The 26,796-nt window shown below is 32.7% G+C and overlaps 1 protein-coding gene across 2 annotated transcripts in view; it reads right to left on the bottom strand.

Annotated features, from left to right (window-relative positions):
• LOC126741442 (nuclear hormone receptor FTZ-F1 beta) overlaps positions 1–26,796 on the bottom strand; it is a 127,520-nt gene that overhangs the window by 6,556 nt on the left and 94,168 nt on the right. For both annotated transcript variants that reach the window (XM_050447847.1, XM_050447848.1), the window contains exons 6-11: positions 15,646–15,857; positions 12,231–12,347; positions 10,800–10,912; positions 10,631–10,742; positions 10,451–10,574; positions 6,509–6,769 (exon numbers count right to left, since the gene is read on the bottom strand). In XM_050447847.1, coding sequence (XP_050303804.1) covers positions 6,509–6,769; positions 10,451–10,574; positions 10,631–10,742; positions 10,800–10,912; positions 12,231–12,347; positions 15,646–15,857 — 939 coding nt within the window. The remainder of the gene's footprint in view (positions 1–6,508; positions 6,770–10,450; positions 10,575–10,630; positions 10,743–10,799; positions 10,913–12,230; positions 12,348–15,645; positions 15,858–26,796) is intronic.

Here is a 26,796-nt window from a genome sequence, read left to right as displayed (position 1 = left end):
ATGAGATAAGTGATAAAATATAATTATTGATGCTAGTAGTCGTCTGTTTCAAGAAGCTTTCAATATTTTATATGCTTATGATATGACTTATATTGTATTAAGTAGTTCCTTAACTGAAATTAAGAGATTGGCAGGATTATGCATTGAGTAGGTGCTTGATTTTTACAAAGACAAAGAATTTCTATCGAATTTAAATAGAGCTCAGTTAATGCTGTTTAGTACTCGCATTAATTAAGTACTTGGTAAACTGAGTACTTAGAACTTTATTTGGAAATTGAGAAGTGTGCTCAACAAAAAAATGTTGTCTTATTATTATGCTAATGTTTACCCATTAATTGTGCCATAGTATCCTGGGGTACTTGCACAAAAATAAATTAAGTGCTAATTGCACAAAAAAAATATCAGAACAATGCTTTTTAAAGGGCTCAAGGTAATCCTGTCGTCAACTATATCCCAGTCTAAAAGCTTACAGATAGTTCTATTTATATTGTGCAGTGTATATTCGAACAAATTTAAATTATTTTCTTACACAACTATTGACTCAGAAATAATTTTAGTATAAATATATCTGCTGTCCGTTTAACTGCCACTAATAAAAGTTTATTAAAAGTATATAATCTTCTGTCAAAAGAACTAAAAACCCAAAATCATTTGAAGTGAAATTGGGATTTATATTTATATTAGATTTATATTTATATTAGATTGGCTTTACAAAAACTCAATTTATAATTGAAATAAATTTTTCTCTATCAATTTTGTATGAAGTCAAAAAAATTTTCACTTTTTGATAATATTTATAACATGTTTTACTGGTGTGTCTTGTGTGTTTTTTTTGTGTATATATTTAAACATTTTAATCTGTATGTAATTAATTTATAAATTAATATTTTAGGCAGATTTATTTGTGAATTTATGTATATAGCTTGGATTTTTATTTTTTGCTTATTGTGCTTTTTATAATTTGAGACAAAATATATGTCACTCTGTAATCAGTTTGTGAATTAACAAATAAATAAATTTACTGTTGATTTTTAAACAGGGGGAGGATACTTCTGCTAATTATATCCCCATATCTTAACAATGGGGAGGTAGCTGCAGTTGTATTTTGTGATTTTGTCAAAGCCTTTAACTGTGTATTTCTTAAAATGATACTGCAACAACTTGAAGTCAAATACTTCCGGGGCACAATTTCAAAATAGTTGAGTTCCTGAATTGGAATAGTGTTGTGACGCGGTAGGGATGCCACAGAACTCTGTCCTTGTTCTACTTTTATTTCTCATTGATTTTAATGACTTGCTATTGGTAATCACACATGGGCAATATACATCTTTCATTGATGACACTAGTCTCCAATCCAAATAGTCTTAGCAAAATCATTAACTAGGATTTAGTCAATGTAAAATCCTGACCCCCTGAAAAATTTCAAATCCTGTAATGGTGTGTGTTCGGTTTTGGATGTGGTTTAATAAATAGTTTAGTTGCCTTATTTTTGAGAGCATGTGTGTGGCAACTGATGTGCAATGTGAAGATTTTGATCTGGATTTTTTTACTTACAGAATATACAAGGTGTCTCAAAAGAAGTTTTATATTTGTTTAGTGTTATTTTATGAACGCCACGCATCCGGGGGCGCGATGTATATGACAGCCCTTATAGGTCAAACAGAACCATCTGCAAAGCAGGAAATACACAAATATATAATGCAACTTAAATAAAAGGTAAATGTAACAAAATATAAAAAACCTTACATAGAATTTCTTAAAATCGAAACATTAATCGTTCAAATGAAAAAGCAGAATTTTATTTATAAAAGCATAAGAGCAAATTGAGAAAAAAACATTAAATCTTACAAGTAAATCTTCATGTAGAGAGCCCAGAGGTGGGTACACTTGATCACACTTATACCATAAACATTTAAGAAATCTCCTAAATATTAAAAGACAGTCTTGAATTGAAACAAACTCCGAGATTCCCAAAAAGAACTCACATTTTGATTTATATTGTAATTGAAGGCTCTCGGTTTTAACTTACTAGTGAAAGTCATAAAATTACACTTTCCTAGATTTGGCTTTAAAAACCATTATCAAGACACCAATTGCTAATTAAATTAAGATTATTTTGAACCTCATGCAATCAGAAATGTTTTTAATCCGTGTGTATAATTTAATATCATCTGCGTAAAGTAAAAAACTACGGTCGAGTTTACCGCCAATATCATTAATAAATATATTAAACAATAACGGCCCAAGCACAGACCCTTGGGGGACGTCGGAAAAGATTACGTTCACACAGTTACGATGGAAAAGGAGCAAGAATAGAATTTGAAAGGCCATAATGATTTAGTTTACTAAAAAGTAAACTATGATCCAACTGATTAAAAGCTTGTGTGAAGTCAAGGTAGATGACATCAACTTGGTCACCACTATCTATGGCTTCGGAGATTTTCTGAGTTATTATCATAAGATTTGTTGTCATAGCTGTTGTGAAATAATCATATTTTTGATTAGAGAAAAAAGCCTATCATGAATTAAAATCACAAAAAAAATTACAGAAATTACACATCATACATACATATTTTGGCGACTTTCCATAAAGCAGGGAGAGAATATGTACGAAGATATAAGTTAAACAAAACAATGCTTAACGAAAATATATCTGCAATCTTTAATAATAAATGCAGAAATGAGATCTGAACCAGATGTATTTTTAATTTTGATTTCAGTTTATTTAATACTATAAATATCTCCCTTTCAGAAAAATATAAAATGTTTATTTATAGTAGGAATATTATTTACAAACTCCTTGCTATCGATATTAAGATTTTGTCTTCACAAAGATCTTTAAAAATAGTAAGCAAAAGAATGTAATATTTCAGTAGTATTACAAAATGGTGTTTCAGATTAAAACATATTTTTATGGACATTGAGTATTTTTTCTGCTCTTAACTTGGCGTTATTTACAACATTATTGTCAATATTCACTATATAAAGAGAATTTTGAGATATCTTTTTTCCATATACTTCAAAGTAATTTAAAAGATAGATTATTTTCGTCAAATCATCAATCTTACTGTATTTTTATATTTTTTGTAATATCCATTTTTTAACTATAACATAGTAATATAGGGTGGCCCATCGAAAACAGTCCAGCTAAAGTTTGGGACCCTTTTTTAAAAAATTTTAAAAAATGCTCGGACGAATCGATTTTTGATCTTAGAGAGACAATTTTTTTTAATGCTTTTAACCCCTTAACATCAATCCCTTGGCGGGGGTTGCAAGCACCCTCAAAATTTTAAATAGGAGTGGGAGTCAAAGGATAGCTTATTTTGAAGGTCTTTTTCTTCTAGTTACAACTGCCAAGTTTGAAATTGCTTACTTGAGTTTTGCAGTATGCAGCATGTCAAAGATTTTGAAACAATACCATTGTTTAAAACGTTTAGCGCTAGTTTTTAGAGGTTCTTGATTTACAAAACAAAAACGCTTACACCCGTCGATTTTTAATTTTAGAAAAACGATTTTTTGTTTAAAATTTTAACCCAATAGCTTCAACCCTTTAGCGGGGGCGACATTCACCCTTATTTTTTAAATAGGGGTATGTTGTGATACATCTTTTGAAAGGGCATTCAATTTTCTTTACAATAGCGCTTTGTTTTTTAAATTTGAGCTGCGGGTTCCAGAGAAATCTAATTTAATTTTATTGATTAGTACTTAACGCATTATCTTATTAAATGTTGAAAATTTCCGCCGTTTAACCTCCATACAATTGTACAGCAACTGTTCAAAGTGTTCCCGGACATTGTGAAGAATTCGGGTGTTATTTGTTGGCATTCATGAATGATGCGGTTGCGTAAATCTTCTAACGATTCAGATTGGGTGGCATAAATTTTCGATTTCAGATGTCCCCACAAAAAGAAATTAAGAGGAGATAAATCGGGTGATCTCGCGGGCCATTCGATAGCACTCCTTCTCCCAATCCACCTACCAGAAAACGTTTCATCCAGACACTGACGTACTGGTAATGCATGATGGGGAGGAGAGAGTCTTGCTGAAATATCGCATTTTCTTCATGGTAGCGTTGGTCATTTTCCATAATTTCAATCAATGTTGGGTTAACGGCATTCTCCAAAAGGTCTAAGTACATATCTCCATTTAAATTTCCCGGTAAGAAAAATGGCCCAATTATGTGATCACCCAATATACCAACCCAAACGTTTAATTTTTGAGAGTATCAACCTCATGGTAGATCCTTGGCTTCGTGTCGGACCAGTACCGACAATTATGACGGTTGACAGTGGCCATTTAGAAAAAAATAAACATTCGTCTGAGAAGCAAACATTTAAATGATAGTTGGGATTATTTAAAATTAGTTCGGACATTATTTTACAAAACTGTAAACGGCGGTCGTTATCATCTTCATTTAATTCTTGAAAAAGTTGAATTTTATATGGGTGCCATTTATTAAGTTTTAGAATTTTCTGTACAGTGGTCCGCGAGACTCCCGTTACATGAGAAAGTTTTCTGGGACTTGATGTAGGGTTCATACTAACTTCACCGAGACCACCGACTTCTACTGCCTCATTTCTCATTGAATTTTTCAATATACCGTTTTTAATTTGCCACCGAAACAGTTTCCCGAAATTTTGCTACTAGGATGTAACCATAATGATGTTTATCTGCATGTCTATCATTAAACAAAAATGCCATAAGTATTGCACATTGATTGTTTATAAACTATAATTCAATAATTTCCACTCTCTCCGCAATAGAATAAACCATCTTTATCGAATCGAGAGAAAAGCACAGAAATAACTAATTCACCTCAACTTGTTTACTGAAGATAAAGTCGGATTGTTGACTGATTTTTGATAGTTTAAAAACAATTTTTTACTCACACCTAAAATATCCAGTAAAATGTTTAGAATTCCATTGCTTGGCGATGCGTAGCTCAAATTTAAAAAACAAAACGCTATTGTAAAGAAAATTGAATGCCCTTTCAAAAGATGTATCACAACACACCCCTTCCCATTAAAAAAATAAGGGTGAATGTTGCTCTCGCTAAGGGGTTGAAGTTGTGGGGTTAAAAATTTAAACAAAAATCGACGGGTGCCAGCGTTTTTGTTTTGTAAATCAAGAACCTCTAAAAATTAGCGCTAAAAGTATTAATAAAACGGTATTGTTTCAAAATCTTTGAGAAGCTGTCATACTGCGAAAACTCAAGTTAGCAATTTCAAACTTGGCAGTTGTAACTACAATAAAAAGACCTTTAAAATCACGTGACCCCCTTCCTATTTAGGATTTTGAGGGTGGTTGACACCCCCGCGAAGGGGTTGATGTTAAGGTTAAAAGTATTTAAAAAAATTGTACCCCTAAAATCAAAAATCGACGGGTCCGAGCATTTTTTAAAAAACGGCTCCAAACCTTGCTGGACTGTTTTCGATGGGCCACCCTGTATAATTTCTCGTAGGAATCACTTGATATCTTGGTACAAAGTTATGCAGTATGTGAAAAATTGTATCATAAAAAGCTTTAAGTCCATGTTCAACAGATAATGAAGATTCCAATGATGACCAATCACGTTGTGTAAACGCATTGTATAAAGCGATAAAATTTGCCTTTTTAAAGTTATTCATTTTCGTTTAAAATGTATGGATTGGCAACCAAAAACTGCATCTTCATCTAAAATTGAATCAAATGGCTTCTGTATCATGCAGCTCTCATTATTATTCATAATAATTAATAATTATTCATAATAAGAAGAAGAATTCTATGGTAACAGTTTTGTATATGATTGCTGTTAAATATGGTGAAAACATCATCAATAATATATTTATTTATTTAATGATACGCTTTACAAACACCAAAGACACTAGATTGGTAATTACATGTAAAGTAGAAAGGGAACAAGAAAATTAATACAAAGACAAATTATCATTGAAAATCAAAAAAAAAAAACAAAAAGAAATAACTATTTACAACCTAAATTGCTAGTTTTTAGTCAGTAACAGCCTTAACTGTACCCTGGACATTAATAGCCAAATCACTTTTCAGTTGATGGATGTCAGCTTGCGATCGAATTATTTTATATGCGATCGGCAATTTGAATTGCTCACCACATCTGCAAGTGTATCAATAAACACAATAAAAAGTAAGGGCTCTAAGTTTGAACCTTGTAGCACTCCAAATTTGGCTACATAAGGCTCTGAAAAGTTTTCACTCTTTGTCCTCTATCCATCAGATAAGACTTAATAAGTAGGTATCCCTCTTTAGAAATGCCATATTCAATAATCTATCCAACAAAATAAGAGTTGGTGACTTTATCAAACGCCTTTTCGCAATCTGTGTAGATAACATCAAGCTGTTATCAAGAAATAATGATAGGAGATGCTCCATAAATTTGGAAGTAATGAAATTATAATAAGTTTGTATGAAAATTACTTTTTTATTTGAAACCGTATATGAAACATTAATAAACCCTTTTCCTATCTTCTAAAACTATACTTTGTTAACTTACCGAGATATTCTTAAATAAAGGAAGACTCTTGCACCACTTGACGATCTTATACAGTCGGTGATCGGCGATATTGCACAAATTGGCCACGAAATCCGGATTGGTGTCGGTGGAGCCGGCGAGGGCGGTGCCGGCCAACAAAGGGTGGTTTGACAGATTATGAACCGCCCCAGTGGCGCCCTCTTTGCCTAAATGACCGTCCGTACTAAGTTTGGTTAGCTCCGACTCGTTGTAGTGCCACAGGTGTTCCACGTCCATTATTTCCTAAGTAAGGAAAATTTAAGGTTATACGTCAAAACTATTATACTATATTATACTATATTATACTATAAATTTAATTAGTAATTAAGTGATGGGGCCATTTAAATCGTTTGATGTTTATATCATGATGGAGAAGTAAATACTATGAAACAAGTTCAACAGTGCATTGCGAATACTTGCTTGTGATCTTATTCGTAGATCTCAAGATGTTATTCCCTATTCTTGTAAGTCCATACTAGATAAAAACCTGTGATCGAAAAAGTTTGATTTTGTAAAAACTTATTTATAATAATAATAAGCCTTTATTTCCAGCAGACAACTTGCCCAATAACAGGAAACAGTTGCAAAATAATGGAAAATATAGTTTAAAGAAAAAAAACACAAAACAAACCTAAAAGAATGAATAAAAAGAAAAGAAAAAAAGTAAAGTCACAACCTCAAAAGTTATCCAAAAAATTAGAACAAATAACTATTAATATGATATAAAAACCCAATTATAAAAGTTTAACAAGATAATCACATATTCAACCAAATTAAATTAAATTAACTGCAATATACCTACTAACTATAACTTAAACACATGGGTCTTAATCCCAAGAGCAATGATTCACCAAGATATCGACAACCACATAAACCGGAGAGAAATTTATATCGGCCATTTCAACAGGATGTTAGTATGAGGCCTTGGCAGAAATAATGTTAGGGGATGTACCAATGAATCCATTCAGTAACCCATGCAAGAATTTTACAGAAAAGATCATTCTTCTGAGATGTAATGGATGTAGATGGAAGCGTTCCAATAGTTGCTGATGATCAAACCCTCTAACTGGATATATGCCATCCTGCCTGAAGGCCAAACACTTAGCAAATTTACGCTGAACAGATTCAAAGAAACCAACATGGTTTTGATAGAGTGGGTTCCATATAATGCAGCCAAACTCCAGTTTTGATCTCACAAAGTAACAGAAAAGCAGTCTTAATATAGAGTAAAGTAAGCAGTCTTAATATAGAGTAATATAAAGTAAAACTCTGAGAACTTCGTTGATGTATGATGAACTATGAACCCAAGCCTTCTCAGGGCTGACTTGACTATGTTGTTGAAGTGTGGAACAAATGTAAATTCAGAGTCAAAGGTGATACCAAGATCAGTAATTTGCTCTAATTTACTCAAAATAGTATAATTAATAAAGTAATCAAAATTTAAGGGTGTTTTTGATCTAAAGTAACTGACCACACTACATTTAGCAGCATTCAAGCCTAACCTGTTAACAGTGCACCATACTTCCAATGTATTTAGGCAGTTCTCAAAAAAAACACAATCCTCCAAACCATATACATTTAAATATAGCTTCAAATCATCGACAAAAGCCTATGAGAAGTGAGTGACTCAATCAAAACATTTATAAAAAAAACTAAACAGGAGCGGACACAGGTTCGAACCCTGTGGCACACCCGACGTTACGTTACAAAGTTTCGATTTAAAACCCTCATATTCGACATATTGAGATCTACCAATCAAGTAGGAATGAAATAAATTAAATAATCTCTATGCAGCAAAATATAGTGATCTATCCGATCAAAGGCTTTTTGAAAGTCGGTATAAATAACATCGACTTGAGTATTAACATCAAGTGATTCACAGATGTGGCTAGACAGACAGGATAAGTTAGTAACACAAGATCGCTTGCTAAAAAATCCATGCTGGTCTACAGAGATGAGTTCTTTTGCGTGACTAAATAGCGACCGATTCAGGATAATTTCGAAAATTTTTGACAAGTTACAGAGTAATGAGATTGGCCTGTAGTTCACGATTTGATCAGAGTCCCCAGCTTTTAAAATAGGTATTATTTTAGCAGTCTTCCAAATTTCAGGAATCTGTTCTGTTGGCAGTATTAAGTTGTACATGTAGGTCAGCGGATCAGCCAGGACACCAATGCAATCTTTAACCAAGAAGCTAGGTACACCGTCTACACCAGATGTTAACTTATTTTTGAGTTTTTTATTAGCCAAAATAATCTGGGAAGCATCAACGTTGGAAATGTCAAAGTGGAGCACATTATCAGACGTAGACGAATGGAAACACCAAAGAACAGTGCAAAAGCATCAACTATGTCTTGTGGGTCTTTAATTACCACGTCATCGGGTAGCCTCATCATACCAGGAATCCTGGTGCTAGCCTTCTTAGAACCAATAAGATTCCAAAAGCTAGATGGATCCAAAGAAATATTCCTTTCGGTAATTGATATACAGGGTGATTGATGGTTGATGGTACCTTAGACGTTTACGGAGAACGGAAAATAATTTTTTTTTGAAAATTTGGCAACATGGGTTTTAGCTGATGATCTAACGATTAAAAATATTTTTAGCGATGCAGCGTTGCCGCTTATACCAAAAAGTAGTAGCAACTTTGTTATTTTAAATGGAATACCCTGTATATTTTTTTATTTTCCGATCCGCTATCACTTTATGATTGGTTCTGTATAAGGTGTTCCTATACCTATCTTTAGTGGTTTTCTAGAAATTAATTATTTTCTTTATTTTTTGACGAAAACATAGATCCAAATAAATTTGTATTACTACGGCACTGGAACGCGCAGAACCTTGAAATTATAAACGTAATTTATGGAAGTATTGTACATTATTTTTCACTATGAAAATTTGTTCTACGCTATACAGGGTTGCTCAAAATTAGTGATTTTACCGCTAGATACAAACATGGTAAAAAGTGCATTTTTTAAATAGAACACCCTGTATATTATAACATATTCTAAAAGGAAATTAAAATCCCTGTCTAAAGAGGTATTATGTTCCTATATCGAAGTAGTTCGGTTTCGGAAATAAAAGCAATTTTCTGTAAAAATCGGAATATTTTGACATATTTGCTTTAGTTGGCCATGAAAGGTCATGATGAAACAATGCTATGCTATTGATGTCTGACAGTGACATTTAGTGGATTAATAGTAAATACGCTTAAGTGTTTTTTTTAAAATAGTGACCTAAAAATTCATTAAAATGGAAAGAAATAGTTAATCAAATGAAGTTTTGATGAATCTATTTATTATTCATGGACAATGTGACAAAATTGTAGCAAGAACATGCAGAAAGTTCAAAGAAATGTACCCGAATTTACAAAAAATCGATAAAAGAAAATTTTTGCGAATACAAAATAACTTTATACAATTTGGTTCACAACTTAAAAATGATACAAGTTTTCCCAAGCCTGTAACGTCTAATGAGGACAACATCGTGAATGTTTTAGCCTACTTTCACGCATATCCACAAGCTTCCATCCGGAGTGCAGCAGATGATTTAGGCCTAACTTATTATTCTGTGCAAAGAATTCTGAACGACAATAATATGCATCCCTTTAAATATTCTAAGGTAGTTCTAGTCTAAGGTACCATCAACCATCAATCACCCTGTATACAACATATATTCATTGCGTATTTGTAGTTTAATAAGGCGTCTAAGAGAATGGAATTTACTTTGAAAGAATGGAGAATTGTACATTTTAAAGTCCTTGAAAGCTTTTTCTTTCCTATAAATGTTCTTAATCAATTCTCGAGAATAATAATTTGGAAATCTTCTTTTACGTTGCTGCTTAAGAGGAATGTGTGCGGCAAATATGCCATTCAATATATCATATCTCCACATTAACATTAGAGCAATAATGGCGTTACTTACTTGCAATAATGGCGGGACACCTTTGGAGCCGGGCAAGTTACTGTTTCTCCTGTGATGTGACGGCAGGCCATCGGGCGGTTCCAGTTTTATCGTGAAACCTGGATGGTGATCTCCCAAGCCTTGCCTAAACATAAGGAAACTTCGAATATATTATTATTTTAATTTTTTAGTGTAATTGACCTTAAATCTGTCGTACTAGCCCTAAGTTCAGTCTGCGAAGCCAGCGAAGGCGGTAGGGAGTAAGAGCATTGGTATGTCGATCTGCCACCCCTCGTTCTATCTTCCCTTATAGCTAAAATGTTAAAATATTATAGAAATTATATTATTTTTATCAGTGAAACCTTCGTACCTTCTAATTTCATCCCACATTGCAGGCACTTGTCAAACCTGCAAGCTGGGCATTTTTTCCTGGTCGCCACCGTAACGGGACATTGGGCTCCTCGTAGGCAAACATAATTTTTCCTAAACAATTCTTCATTAAGGATTATCAAAAATAAAACTAATATTTATTTAACTTTATAGTGTTATCTTATAGGTATATATTTATCTGATACTTGGTACGTGTTTTTACAACAGGCTTTTTATTTATTACTTTATCCATTCTTGGTTTTATTTTCGATAAAAAGTCGAGGTGGAAAAGTAGTTTGCTACAACAATTCTAAGTTAAAATCTAAATTAATGAATATGCCCTTTTTAGGTGATTCTATTGAGTAGTAATTACCGCCCAATAAGGTTAATGTTTTTCAAATAAAAAAAAATCTAATTGCTGATGACACACAAATATATACCAGCTTTGCACCCAATAGTGCGTTGGCAGTAGCAAGTCTCCTAAATATATTTACACAGAACACAATTTGGTCCTTAATGCAAATAAATGTCACTTGATGCTCTTTGGAAACAATAAATATATGGAGAATGAGGAATTTTCACAAGAATTAAAGATTCAGATCAATGGAACAGTTTTAAAAGCAGAAAAATCCAGTAAGAATCTTGCCAAAATACTGGATAATAAACTAAAGTTTACAGAGCATATCAACTTAATTATTACTGAGGCGTACCTCTCTCTGAGACTACTTTATGCATCTCAATAAGAGATATGCACTTGATATTACAATAAAAAGAATTATCTGCGACTCCATTTTTCCTTTTTTAATGCTGAAGTTTAAACAAATTACTTGTGATTTTTAGATAAAGACAAATTGAAATAATTCAAAACTCATATTCGGTTTGAGGAAATATGACCATATCTCCATTTACATGTCGCAGCTACATTAGCTAAATATGGATCAATAACGTAATAGTCTATTTTTAAACTGTATTCATGGAATTATCTATCAAAAAATTACTAAATTTTTGCTGAATAACTAAAGTAACTAAATTTATATTTACTTTGCAAAAAATGATAAAAACACTTTGGGTAGTTAATTTTGTATGTATGCTACTTTTGTTTTAAAATAATTTAGGGTACCCTTAAATTGTGATTAGTATATGACAATTTTTATTTCTTTATAACAAAATTTTTTGTTGTGTGTTATTAATTTAAATTTATGAACTAAGGGTTAAATGGAAGACTTTTGTCATAATCAACAAAACTTCGCCCTTTTTGTGAGTCAAAATATATTGTAATTTGTTATATTATTATTATTTTGAAAAACAGAAACAAATGTTATCCCAGAGTATAATGCATTACCCAAATGTTAATCAATTAATTATTAAGTAAAATTTGTATATTGGCATGAACAAGATCAAACAAATAACAATATTTATGCACAATATTTACCTGTTTTGAACGGTTCTTTTGAAGAAGCCCTTGCAGGACTCACAGCTGAAGATGCCATAGTGAAAACCGGATATTTTGTCACCGCAGATCGGGCAAGGGCTGTTGATTAGTTGTTGTCTGCGATTAAAACAAAATTAGTAATAAAAACTTAAGTGACAACTAAAGGGAGTAGTGGCCTTAGTGAGTACAACATTTATCATGTTAATTGATGTGTCCTTAGGTCGGGCCGAAAAAGGCTGAAAATTTTTTTTTTCGAAATTTTATTTGGTAAAGTGAAAAAAACTTATGGAATGGTTTAAAAATAATGTTGTATTTTTTTCAAAATTTTAAAATAAAATTTGACCGCGCCCCAACCTAAAATCATTTTTCATCAATAAACCAAACTTACGCCGGCCCTGTCCACTAATATTTACGCATAGCCTAATCACCCTCAGGTTACCAAAAAGATACCACTTCAGAAAAACCATTAGAAGACAGTTCCTCTAGTGAAGAATATGATGATATATCACAAGACGAAAACTTTAGGTGGTCCTATTCTCCAGTGGCGAAGCGTGAACTTTTTTTTCGGGTAGACAAACAATAAAAATCGTTAATTAGAAAAAAATTTGTATTCAATATTATTTACTTTAATGAAATAGAGAATGAAAGCGCATGAAATATTAACTTAAAGAAAAAATTATGTAGTGATATAAAAAAGAAAAAAATAATTACCACTAGCATAAAAAGTTAGATAGATTAAAATAAATACTACTTACAAAAAAAACACAACTAAAATATAATTGCCGATATCTAACAGTCGTTTATAAATAACCACTAAAATTTCCACTAAAAAAACTTTTTCTATACACCCAAAAATTAAAATACTAATTATTAAATTACTATCGCACGCGCCCGCACCAAATACCAAATGCCGAAATGCAGAAAACAAACTGAAGATGTATTGCGGCCGACAGCATAATAAAATAGCTGGTCGACTTCGATAGACAAAAGCTCGAATGTCTTTCCCGCGAGTAAATTTTGCATACGTAGAGGCTGAATGCTGATGTGGCCGGACCTCTGTAGCCTGCTTGATGCGTATTTGGTTCGATTAGATGCTCCAAATTTCGGAAGACAAATATCAATGTGTCTTCCTGGGTTGTATACATTAATTGGGTGTCAGCCCTGTATTTTTATTTTAATCGTTGCGGCAGGCGGGGCGCGCCTTCGGATTAATCATGTTTAGATACTATATAATAATAGTAAGAACAGCGACTACGTTTTGTGTTAATTTTTTTTTAATTTTAATTCAACAATTATATAAAATAATTACATCATAAATTAATGACAAATAACTGAATAATTTTGGGTAGACAGTGTCTACCTTGTCTACTCGTACGCTTCGCCACTGCTATTCTCTAGAAAATGATTTAGTATTAAGTGCCTTAAATAAAAATAAAACCCAAATGCGAGTCGCTTTATCTAATGGTGCCTCGAATAGGACTGTGGCAAAAATTGCCACTGCTACCCTTGAAGATTTTGGATTAGTTTCTTCAGATAACCCAGTCAATATAATTGACAAAAAAAAAATTAGAAGGGACCTACAGAAGAAAAGATAGCTAACTAAATCAAATTGTGATATCGAAATTAAGATACAAGGAATTTATTTTGATGGAAGAAAAGATCAGACTATGGTTTTAAGTGAAGGACGCCGTGTTATCAGACAAGAAGAACACATAGCTCTTATAGAAGAACCAAAAAGCAAGTATCTTGACCATTTAACAATTAAAGGATCTGGAACATCTGCCAATATTGTAAAAAGTATGATTTCTTGTTTAAAGGCCAAATCAATAAGTTTAAACTCCATTAGGGCAATCGGTTGTGATGGTACAAATGTTAATACGGGCTGGAAAGGTGATGTGATTAGATTAATGGAAAAGCAGATTGGAAAACCCGTCCAATGGCTGATATGTTTGCTTCACGCCAACGAATTACCTCTTCGACATTTGTTGCAAGCTTTGGATGGAAAAACTACAGGGCCACATTCACTTTCAGGACCCATTGGATCACTTTTGACAACTTGCGAGTCACGACCTGTTCAAAAATTTCATTCAATTGAAACTGATTTACCTGAAATAAATAAAGAAGATCTAAGTACTGATCAGCAGTACTTATATCATATATGTTGTGCCATTAAAACTGGAACTTGTTCGGATACTCTAAGCAAAAAAAATCCAGGAAAATTAAGTCATGCTCGATGGTTAACAATGGCTAACAGGGTATTACGTTTATATATATGAACCAGTGAACCTTCTGACACCTTGGTCGTTTTATCAAGCTTTATTATGAAGGTTTAAGCACCAATGTGGTTTCATATCAAAACGAAACCATTGTGCCAGTATGGAGCGCAACATTGCCAATTTATAATTTTGTCTCGAGAATTTCCCGAAAACATAGAGAAAATAATTGATGATGTCATAAGCACTAACGCTTACTTTGCCCATCCCGAGAACATTCTGTTAGGAATGATTACTGACTCGCGGAGTCATATACGAGAACTGGGGCTTCGTCGAATTTTAAAGTCAAGAAATGCTAAAGGTCAAAAAAATCTAAGAGTTTTTAAAATACCTGCTCTCAACTGGAATACCAGAGACTACACCGATCTTATAGACTGGAACAAATGCTTTGTGACCGAACCTCGTTTATTAATGGACATTTCAAATGAGGATTTGACGGAAGCAATACAGCAAAAATCGGTCATTATGTTAAATAAATTTCCATGTCACACTCAAGCTGTGGAGAGATGTGTTAAAATTATCACTGAAGCATCAGGGAAAGTTTGTGCCATGACAAAAGAGATGGCTACATTCGAGTAAAATTTGAAGGTAGAAGTGATCTTCCATCATATGAAAATAAGGAAGAGTATTACAAATAAAAGAAAAGTAAAGTTAACTAAGTAAATTGCATCTTTTTTAGATTATTAAAAAACCAAAGGACACGGTGGTGTGGAGGAGGGGGGGATGGGGGTGGAACTCGATTAAGCAGCCACCTCCTCGTGGTGCGTTCTGGGTTGAGTAATTGATGAAATATGGTATACTTTACCAAATAAAGCCACCTGTAATAAAACTTTTCTAGAAAGGTTCATCAAATTCTCAAGTGAAGAGCTGCTTTTATATACTTAAGTCATTTTTTCGCTTTAATTTTTTTTGTGGATACTTTATACGTCAATACCTAAATTTTAACTACTATACCAAAAAACAAATATGACCTTGAAATTTTGAACCTTTTAAGGGCCGGGGGGCGCGGTAAAAAATAAGAGGAAATTAAATTAAAAAAAAAAACAGGTAAATATTTTTTCATGTCCTTCAACTTTTTAACACTATACCAAATACATTTTCAAAAAAAAATTTTTCGGCCCGTCCCCTAGTGTCCATCTCACCTAGATATTCCTGGTTGTGCAGGCAGAGCAGCATGTAGCAACCCCGACTTGTCATCGTTATCCTCGCCCGCGACACTACTACCGCCGCTAGGATCGTTGTCGTACTTTTGCTCGTAATGCGACTGAATTGAAGACGAATCTTCTGGAAGACTTCTGTATAGAACACCATGGTGTAATGGGCTGCCGTGTACTGACGTGTGTATGTGACGGCTCTAAAGAAAAAAAAGAATATTTCAATATTGTCGATTAATAGTATTTTGAATCAGTTAGACAATAACTGGTATGTAAACAAGTTTCTGTCTAGTGTAAGCGTCCAGGAGACATCGAATTAAAATCCATATTTTCTCAAATAAAAAACAAGAAAGCTTCAGGGTGGGAATGTTTATGAGGATATTCCGGGATTAGATGTTTCTGTTTTGAATTTCTTTAGTTGATGTGGTAAATACTTCTTTTTTGAATGTCTACTTCCCTACTATACTAAAAAGGGCTATAGTTGTTCCATTGTACATTTATGTCCCGCAAACTATAGGCCCATATCCCTTCTTCCAACTTTTTCAGATCATAGAAAGGCCAGTTAAACTTGTCCTTGGTTTTTTGAGTAAACATAATATACCAAATTCAAACCAATTTAGTTTTAGGAAGAAGAAAGGTACTACTGATGCTCTCTTTTATTTTCTAGAATATCTATCTAGATCGGGGCGGTGTTTTGTGACTTGACAAAAGCTTTTGACTATGTCAGTCATGGAATTCTACTTCGGAAGCATGAAATATATAGTTTTAGAGATGCGTCATTAAATGGGTTTAGAACATACCACCTTTCTGCCAGAGTTCAGAGCTTTTCCTATTCAGATTGTGACTCAGACTCAACATGACTATTAATTGTTGTGTTCCACAGAGGTCAGTCCCATTGTTCCATGTCACTTAACTTTAAAAATCCCAGTGTTGCCTAGTTAAGAAGAATGTCTTCCGGTTATGTTGCCTTACGGGCTATTTTCGGGGGTTTGGATCAGAGTGCAATGAGAATGGCATATTTTGCTTTGATTGAAAGTAACCTGAGATATGGTCTTTCCTTTTGGGGTAGTTGCAGTGGTTACCTATTTCAAACTAACTTTATTTTACAAAAAAAAGCAATTCGAATCATGTACAATATTAGATTGAGGGATTCATGCGAGTCTGTCTTTTTGAGAAATAAAATTACGACACTACCTCGTTTATTTATTCTTGACAGTGTGTATTTGTTTTTAGAAAGTATAGGTATTTAATTGTGCAAAGGGAAATTCTCACTCGACAGTCACAAAATATGAGGACCATTACCCACTAATAATCAATTAAAGAGATCATTTATTTATGACGCAAAGTAACTGTACAACCACTTAAGCCTTAAGTTGCGAAACTTGGAAGACTTTAAAAAATTCCAATGTAAATACCTTCTAGTTAGCAAACCATATCATAATGCGGAGGAATATTTTTGTGATCAACTTACATCAATCGTAATGCTTTATTTTCTGGTATAAGGTTTAAGTTAAAAATAGTGATAATAGTAAGTTTTTATATTTTAATACTTATATACTTTTATTTTATCAGATATAACCTTTGTTTTGTTTTTGTGTTCTAATTTTCATTTAATTTTATATAGGCTTATTTTTTCAACTACAGTTTAATATGCGGATGATACCACATTGAGTCCCATGTGGACTCTGAGACTTAGGGTGACAAAAGGGACTACAGCTAACAAGAAAGTGGTTTTTTTTGCAAATTCATTGTTATTAAATATAGAAAAAACAATATAATAATATTCAATTCTCCTTATGGCCTGGAAATAACATTCCTCGGAATGCTTTTAAATTTCTTGGTATTTACATTTTGGTGAATGAAATTTTGATAGTGTTTAAAATTTAATACAGAACAGCAGAACAAACTATTTTCAAAGGTTGCAAACTTTTTAATCAGGAAATTATCAATATCTTCTAGCCGAGAAATTATTACAATAGCAGATATACAACCCGATTTGTTTCAAATAAATTGTTGATAACTGAAACCATTAATTTTGCAGCGGTTTAAAGAAGCCTGCTATTCACAATTCCCAGATTATTTAATGCTTTCCCATTACATTTAAGAAATAAAATAATTTACTAGGATAAAAAAATCTTTACATGCTTGAATCTTAACTTATTGAATCTTAACGAAAAAATTTTAAACTTTTTTAAAGAAAAATTTTTAAAGTTATAAACTAACATAATATTAGATTTAGCATTTAGATTGTTATTAATTTTTGTTACTGGCTAACTTAGGTTAATTCCTTTTTACTAAAAATCAATGAATATGTGCACATCCAAATTCTATGAATTCATAGTACATCTATTTGAATATCCTTTCAACGTATTGTAAACTTGTTTGAATATTTTTGTTTTTTATGAGTAGCATTGTACTCTACAGATGTTTTAACTGTTTTTAAGCAACAAAAAGCGGTAATTAGGGCATATGCAAAGCTGTCATACAGGGGATCATGCGTGTAATTCACATTAAAAAACTCCAAATATTAACAGTACATGCACTTTTCATTTTTAATGTTTGTTATATGCTACAAAAAACCTATCTAAATTTATTACTGTTGAATAATAGTAGGACAAAGTCTTTAATAGTTTCACCTCAACATTACTTAAATAAAACACACAACAGTTTTGTAATTACTTCTGTTAAATTATATAACAATCTTCGAGATAGCATTAAGCTAATGCTAGTTACGAAAATTTAAAATAAGGGTAAAGAATATATATGAATTTTTGACCACTCGAAATTGCATAATTTTTGAAAAATTTGCTTTGTTTGGACCTCTTTTAATGTTATTTTTCTTATGTTACACATTAATTTTTAGGCTAAAAAATTCAATGTTTTGGCCTGTTTGATTAGATTCTTGTTTTTTTCTTTGTGATGATGCGAACACTGTAAAGTTGTAACTGACGCAAATAAGTGTTTGATTTGATTTGAAAAAATCCATGTCTAACTCAAGCATTTGTTGAGCTGCAAGAATTTTGCATACACAAAATTATTCGGTTAAAATCGCATTGACTTCAAGCAAAATCCTTATAAGGCCTAAACTAGATTTCGAATCATGATGGACAAAAGTGAGATTCATCACATACAGCTGGACCAGAACTGCTCCAGCTCAATCAATTTTGCACCTACAATTAGGTATGTCTGAAATTTATCTTTAAGACTTCCTCGACATTTTAAATTTCATTGCACACGCTGATACAAACTTATCCCTTAAAAAATGCCAGTGATTTTTATTTTGCGTAGATATCTGAAGATCATATCGATGCCATTGATAGTTATAATTTACTACGAAATGGTTCTTCATACATAATTTCTCGTTTTGCAAGTTAATACTTCCCCGATAATAAATCTGAAACGGAATCGATCCGCAGAAATAAATCGTCCACTCACATTGATTAATCTACAAATTCCACCCTTTTAACAGATTGATTTTCTGAAACGATGCATCAAACGGTACGGCCGTATCCGGCAACGTGCATGCGGCTCGACATTCACTTACTAATTCCAGTACCGCAACCCGTCGCTAAAACTGTAAATTAATTCCCGCTTAACAAGTCATACAAAAGATTGATCGTTAGATAACAATAATTCAGGCATTTTTTTCTCTCGTTATTTCAAGACCGTTTCCATTATTCTAGGTCGCTGGTTCATATTTACATTTAGTGGTGATTTTGCAGTAATTCCTTTTTTTAGTACCGAGGGTTACGCAATAGCGTTAAACGTTAATTGTGTCATTGCAATTGCCGGCTCGCTTATAAAGTTATTATCGCCGGTAAAATTTCGTTTGATGTGGCGTGGGTGCGATTTAATATATTGACATCCTTCGAGAAGGACGAGGGGGAGTTTTATGATGTAATTTACGTTTGGCATTAGTTAAATAATGCAGTATTAGTCGATATTTATAGCAACAACTTATATTAGAATACCTTTACCCGTTTGGTGTAGATTTGAAACTGAATAGAAGGGGTAAAAGAATCTCTTGACCATCGCGGCTCCCAGAAATGAACCCTCTCGAGTTTTTTTTTCTATTTAAATACAGGGTGTTTCGCAGTTTATTTTAATTAGCAAAAAATCTAATATTTATTAATAGGAGTCACAAGAATGTGTTGGTTGAGGAATAACTGCGGTAATGTTATTAAGCGATATTGGGGGTTTAATGTCGTGTTTATAGATATACAGTGACTGATTATATTGGGTACTAAAGTTTTCGATGTCTGTTCTACAATGTTCTACAATATCGTTAATATGAATGAATAAGGTTTTAGAGACATTTCGCTTGAAAAAATGTACTTCCCTATCCAAGATCATAATTTTAGAAAAATCAAAATTGTAACCCAATGACAAATTATGTTGTGCCAAAGATTCCTTTTTGTCCTTATTGATGATACTGCAATCGTATTTGTGCCGACTCTTTTGTTCCATTGTTTAGTGTGTTCTAGTTTGTGTTGTTTGTGCTCTTTTCATGATAGTATTTCTTACACTTTCAGAATTTCAGAAAGTCCTTTAACGTACGGAAAGTTAAAATATTTTACTGGTTCACGTCTTGTGGAAGAAAACACCTGCTTATTTATATTAAAATTGGTAAAAATTCTATTCACATTTCCGGACTACTTATATGATATGATCTATAAAGTAAGCCCTTGACTATTGCAGACTTGTGGACTGTGGCATGAGAAGACAGATAGTTAATCACCCTTCCAGAATCAGTAGTTTTGTTATAGCACTTGGTAGAAATTATACCAGTGATATAATTTATGAAGGAGCATTATATCTAAAAATAATATTTTGTTATTCTGTTCTAACTTCATAGTGAGTTGAAAACATGGGTGGTAATAATTAAAGAAAGTTAAAAGGTGACGAACATTTTCTTGGGCACAGGCTAAAATTCGTGTCATCCACATACAACTTTACAACTTCCAATCTAAATGGCAGGGATTTTAACAATTTGGTTATAAGTTCATTCATCACAATGTGGGCCAAGACTGGGCTAGCTGGACTTCCCACTGCTGAGCCATCATTTTGACGGTAAAACTTATCATTAAATTGAAAAGTTGAGGTAATTTGTGACAGAATAGAATGGACAAATCTACGTATAGAGGGTAAGCAGGCGCGTTAATACAACTGACAACAGGGCGTAAACTTAAATTCGTTTTATGAGTTTTTCTTAAGCCATACAACTTAGGAGACATCATTATTTACCGTGAGATTCTTATAAGTATTTTTATCTATATACTTACATGCTACCAATCTCTTAATAAGACTGTTGATTTTTGTTTGAAATTTAGAAGTTGGTCAGACTTTATAGGTTTGTAAGTTGTGGGGCCTTTTAACATATTTTCTTATTTTATTCCATTTCAGCAAAATATTCATCCCTAACCATGACAACCGTAGAGTTGCCCTTATCTGACCTCATTACTTACATTACATTATTTACAATAATGATATTTGGATTTGATTGCAAAAACGATTAACATGATTTTAAATCTTTAAGAACAGTATTATCAGTCAGTTTTAGCGTAGTTACAATTATAATTTTTTTTATAGAAATTTACAATATTATTTACTGCAAAGCCTCTAATACAATTTCGACCTTCTTTACTCGTACTCAAAGATTGGATATCAAACTCATGACTTTTAAATAAAAAGAATATCGGCATTTCATTAGAGTTTAATGGGAAGGGCAAATTTGTGTTAGTATAGTTATAAAAAATGTCTTATTAAATTTTATATTTGAAAAATTACTAAAACTAGTATGCTGTGAATTTTCCAAATCCCAATTTTTATTTCTATATTTAAAAATTATTTCTTAAATCTATCTACAGGAACATCTAAATATTTAAAAAAAGGTGGTTTTACGACTTAAGAACGAGAAGATATACAATATTTTTGTTAATATGATTAGGGTATGCGTACTGCCTTCTGCATTGTAGCAAAAAAAAATCAATCAAGGTTTAGGTAGATGCAATGAGTCAGCTCCATAAATGCTATGCACATGTTGAAAAAGTTCCCATGTAGTAGCCACTAATAAAGTTTAACGTCCTTAGTGTGAAATGGAGAGAAGGTGTTGCAGGTTTACGACTTCAAATAACTGATTTTATTCCAGAAAAAATGCTGAGGTTTCGGCCTTTATTTAGGCCAACTGCGCATTAAAGCGCCTGCTTACCCTCTATAGCTAGATTTGTCCATTCTATTATGACGCTTCCTCAACTTCTCGATTTAATATCATAAATTTTATACATAGTGCTTCTCTTCCAGAGGGTTATGTTCTTGTTTCTTTGGACATAGTATTTTTGTTTACTAATATACCAAAGAAATTAGTAATTGATATTATTAATTCTAGATGGCGTTATATCTCTGCCTCACACTACCTTGCTACATGAATTATTATGTGAAATAATTGAAAATTTATTTGAAAATAGTTATTTCCAATTTAATGGTAAGTTTTACGTTCAACTTGATTCGTTCATTGTATAAATGGATGAACTTATAACCAAAGTGTTAAAATCTCTGGTTTGCTTGCCGCGTTTAACCCCAAAACGTAATTATGCGACACTTACTTTCTAATAATATGCAATATAAGATTTTTTACAATCACAAAATATGGAGGGTAAAATGTTAAGAATTATAATCTAAATAGTTATTCCATTTTGGCTTTGATACGTAATTGTTTTACCATTAAATATGGTACAATTAAATGTTTGTCCACAAAATGGATCATGGCAACATTACGTTCCACCTCTAGATTCCTACTACTACTCCTCTACTTTTTGTATAATAGGGGTCAGTCATTATGAACCTGAACGCTTGTGATTGGTTTCCCTCGCCGCACGTGTTTTTGTTATAAATTATTTCGACACTTCATTGGACAGCGTCTTTGTCACCTGTTTACAATGCTTGCTGCCGTTTCAAAACATTGATTACTATTGAAGGGTGGACAGTGGCGTAGGTTTTATCGTTGATTTTTGGATTCCGTTTATTTTATATGTTATTTATTATTTTGTTTTATTTGTGGCTATTAATTAAAAAAACTGATATTAGTGTTGTGTATACCTATAAGTAGGTAGTGTAATTTTCGTAGGTTTGGAGTTTCACTGTTTTATTACAAAGGGTAAGGTCCTTCATAGTCAAACGAGGGAAGTGATAGCAAACGTTTACAGGTAAGTTATAATAATTTATTTAAAAAAAAAGTGAAATACATTGTGCCTCTTAAACAAACAGTAGTTTATATTATATTTTATTGCTTTTTGTATACCAACTATGCATTCAAAATGTTGTTATTAGGATTTGCGATGAAGAAGCTGCAAATAATTCGATGAAATTGCCTCTTAAGCGTAAGCTTGATCGCGCTTCCCTTTATACCCGAGTCTCCGTATCATCTGTGAGAAAAATTCACAAGGAAGATGAAGAAAGGTGACAAAATAACCCTGATGAAATGTTTGCCAGTCCAGGGAAAAAACGGCCACGGAAAACTGTGGTCGAAAAAGATGACAGTTTTCATTTCCAAATAGTTAGGCATTGTATCACCAGATTTTACCTGGAATATAAAGTGGTTCCGACAACTAGAAAGTTGTTAAGATAATTAAAAGAAGAGGCAAATTTTTCTTATTCCAGGGAAACGCTTCGGCTTTTATTAAAGCCAAATGGCTTTTTTTGGAGTAAGTGTCAAAATAAGAGGAAAATCTTAATGGAGAGGCCCAATATTCTTTCCTGGAGATACAAATATCTTCGCGAAATACGAAAATATCGTGAAGAAGGCCGAAACATTATTTACTTGGACGAAACTTGGGTGGATAATGATTTGACGTTCAAGAAATGTTGGCAGAGTGATACGGTTACTGGTGTTTTAAAAAATATTAGTTCAACGGGTAAGCATACAATATAAAAAAGTGTGTATCAGTTACAGTCATATATTTTTTCACGGGCAAGGACCCGTTAAATTTGAGAAATATATATATTTTAAATGATATTTTAGGTCGGCTAATAATTGTTCATGCAGGTTCCGACAAGTGTTTTGTGGACAATGCCTGTTTAATATTTAAAGCCGGATTGGCCACAGGTGAATACCATGGCCAAATGAAAAGGAAAAATTTTACTAGATGGCTCACGGAAAAACGTCTCCCAAATATATCTGCCAATTCGGTAATAGTGTTAGACAATGCTCCTTATAATTCGGTGCAGGAGGATAAAACCCCAACAAAATCCTCTTTAAAAAGAGATATAATCGCCTGGTTAACTAAGAAAGGTAGCTATAACAACTTAATTAAGCCTTTTGAACTGATAAATTTTAAATATATAAATGTCCCTACATAATATGTACATACACGGTGAGCTAATGAAAACTTTCCACCCCAGTTTCTTCAGATATTTTCTTTAAAAAAATTTTTTGATGATCATTTTTTGATCGTTTTTTTACTATATGTTATAGGTATAAGTCACGATGCAAGTGCCAGAAAATTTGATATTTTCGATTTGGTTTTACGCCACAAACCACCTGGTGACCAAAAAAATTATATAGTAGATCTGATTATAAGGTCCCATGGGCATACTCCATTAAGAAAACACCGCCTTATTTATGCGAGTTAAACCCAATTGAATTACCTTGGGCAATACTCAAATTTTTAATAAGAAGTCGGAATACTACTGGCAATTTTAACATTACAACCTTAAATGAGGTTACTGAGGATGCTATATCCTCGATTTCCGAAAATGATTGGCAGAAATTTTGCCAGTACGTCAGAACTGTGGAGGATAAATTCTGGGAAACTGATCAAATCATGGAAGAAATGAGGACAATGACACTAATGGCAGTAGTAGTGAAGACGATAGTGAATACGAGGCTGAAGGTAAAGAAAACGAGCTCGCTTATTTCACCAGTGAAAATAAAAACATGTTTAAGTGAAGTGTGTGAGACTTAAAAAAAACATTAACATAAATAACAGTAAACGAAAAATTAGGTAAGTTACCTTATATTTTTCTCAAATTACCTTACTTTTTCGGAAATACCAAAAAGAGTGAAAATTTCGCATAAAAAAACATAAAAATTCCCGTTCCTAGTTTAACCGAACTTTTATCATTGCCAAAACGCTTATGCTGTTCGTTTTTTATAATCTATACCAGGTGGCTCATTTTAGTCGACGTTTGACTTTTGTTTTGTTTTTTTTAATGACCTTCAAAATACACGTACTATTGCAGTGACGTGGCCCCCTGTGACCTTAGCAACTTTTGTTTAAACTTTGTTTTTAAATTCGGCTTAGCAACAGAGATATTTGCGTGCAACCTTGTCTACAGGGTGTTCCACAATCAACGTCACAGGCTATAACTTTTTTATTTTTAAGTATTTTTTTTTAATATATTTTTAATAGCTATACTACCCAAAATTACTTAAAAAAACTACCCCCGACAAATTCATTTTTGGGGGATGTATTTGTTGGGGGTAGTTTTTTTAAGTAATTTTGGGTAGTGGTCCTATAGCTATTAATTTTTTTTTAAATTTTTATAGTTAAAGATAAAAAAGTTATAGCCTGTGACGTTGATTGTGGGACACCCTGTATCCAAAAAAAAAGAACTTATTTCTAAAACCATAAAACATACAAATGAATAATTAATTAGGAAAATTTATTTTGATAAATTTTACAATTATTTTCCTTAAATCGAATTTAAATAGTTTCACATAATACCACACGCCACTGTCCATTTTATGAATGAAGTCGGCCATGTCGTCTCCACTACTGCATTACTCTTACCTCAGGCCGAAGTGTTTCAGATCCGTCTGCCACACTGTATGTACGTGGATGATACGATTTTAGCCTGTTTTCAAGAAAATGTTATTTCTTTAATAATAACCAGCCACGTCTTTTATTCATTATAGAGTTAGAACAGAATAACAAAATATCATTTTTATTATAATGATATGCTTATTCATAACACCACTAGTATAATTTCTACCAAGTGGTATAACAAACCTGCTTTTGGGAGGGTGATTAACTATCTGACTTCTAATTCACAGTCCATAAGTCTGTAATAATCTATAATAGTTTTTACCAATTTTAATACAAATAAACAGGTTTCTTCTTCCACAGAACGTGAACCAGTAAAATAATTTAAGTTTCCGTATATCAAAGGACTTTCTGAAAGTGTAAGAAATACTATCATGAAACAAGCACTCAATGTTAAACATGCACTTTATAATACAAAATTAATACGTTCCATTTTCACTAAATCAAAAGACCGCAACCCTAAAGAACTGTCTTCTAATTTAAGTTATGATTTTGGATAAGGAAGTAAATTTTTCAAGCGAAATGTCTCTCTATTGACTATACTCCGTCGATTTTATTTACAAGCTGCTTTGTTTTATCCCTTAAAGTGTTTTTTTTTTACTTTTTAAGATTTGTTATCGTTAAAATTGAGCGTGTGAGGAAAAAAAATTCTTCTTCTTTTCAATTTTTAAGCGTGTGAGATAAAAATTTCTAAATTGATTTTTGTAGAGGTAAAGCTCACCACTTCATAATGTTTTCTTTTTTCATCACTGGACATTTCATCACTGGCTGATTTTTTAAACAGAAACTTATGTACATCTTAACACTGCCATTTGCTGTCCATATTCGGGATTGAAATACAGGATGCGACACAAAGAGCGAACGTTTTTAGGACAGGTAGAGAGATTGGCCATTAGAGAAGGGAGGGGTGTGCGTCAGATTACATTCGGTGCCTTGACTCAAAGCATTTCAATTCAATTGAAATTCGGCTTGATAGGTCCCTATTTTTTTGAAGAAAATGGAGTTACCGTTTCAGTAACGTCTAAACGTTACGTTAATATGGTAAATACCTTCTTTATCCCCGAGTTAGAAAGAAGACGTATTGACCGTGACCGTTTGTGGTTTCAGCAAGATGGAGCCACAGCACACACCGCCAGGGCATCCATGGCTGTTCTTCGTCCTTTTTTTTGCCAACCATTTAATTTCAAGATTCGGTGACGTTTTATGGCCTCCTCGGTCCCCGGACATGTCCCTGTGTGATTTCTTTTTATGGGGGTACCTCTCAAGTCCAGCGTCTATGAAAATAATCCTCGTAAATTAGATGTATTAAAAGATGCAA

The sequence above is a fragment of the Anthonomus grandis genome, chromosome 10, assembly GCF_022605725.1.
Source record: "Anthonomus grandis grandis chromosome 10, icAntGran1.3, whole genome shotgun sequence".
Lineage (NCBI taxonomy): Eukaryota > Metazoa > Arthropoda > Insecta > Coleoptera > Curculionidae > Anthonomus > Anthonomus grandis.
This window is presented reverse-complemented; position numbering and strand designations above follow the sequence as displayed.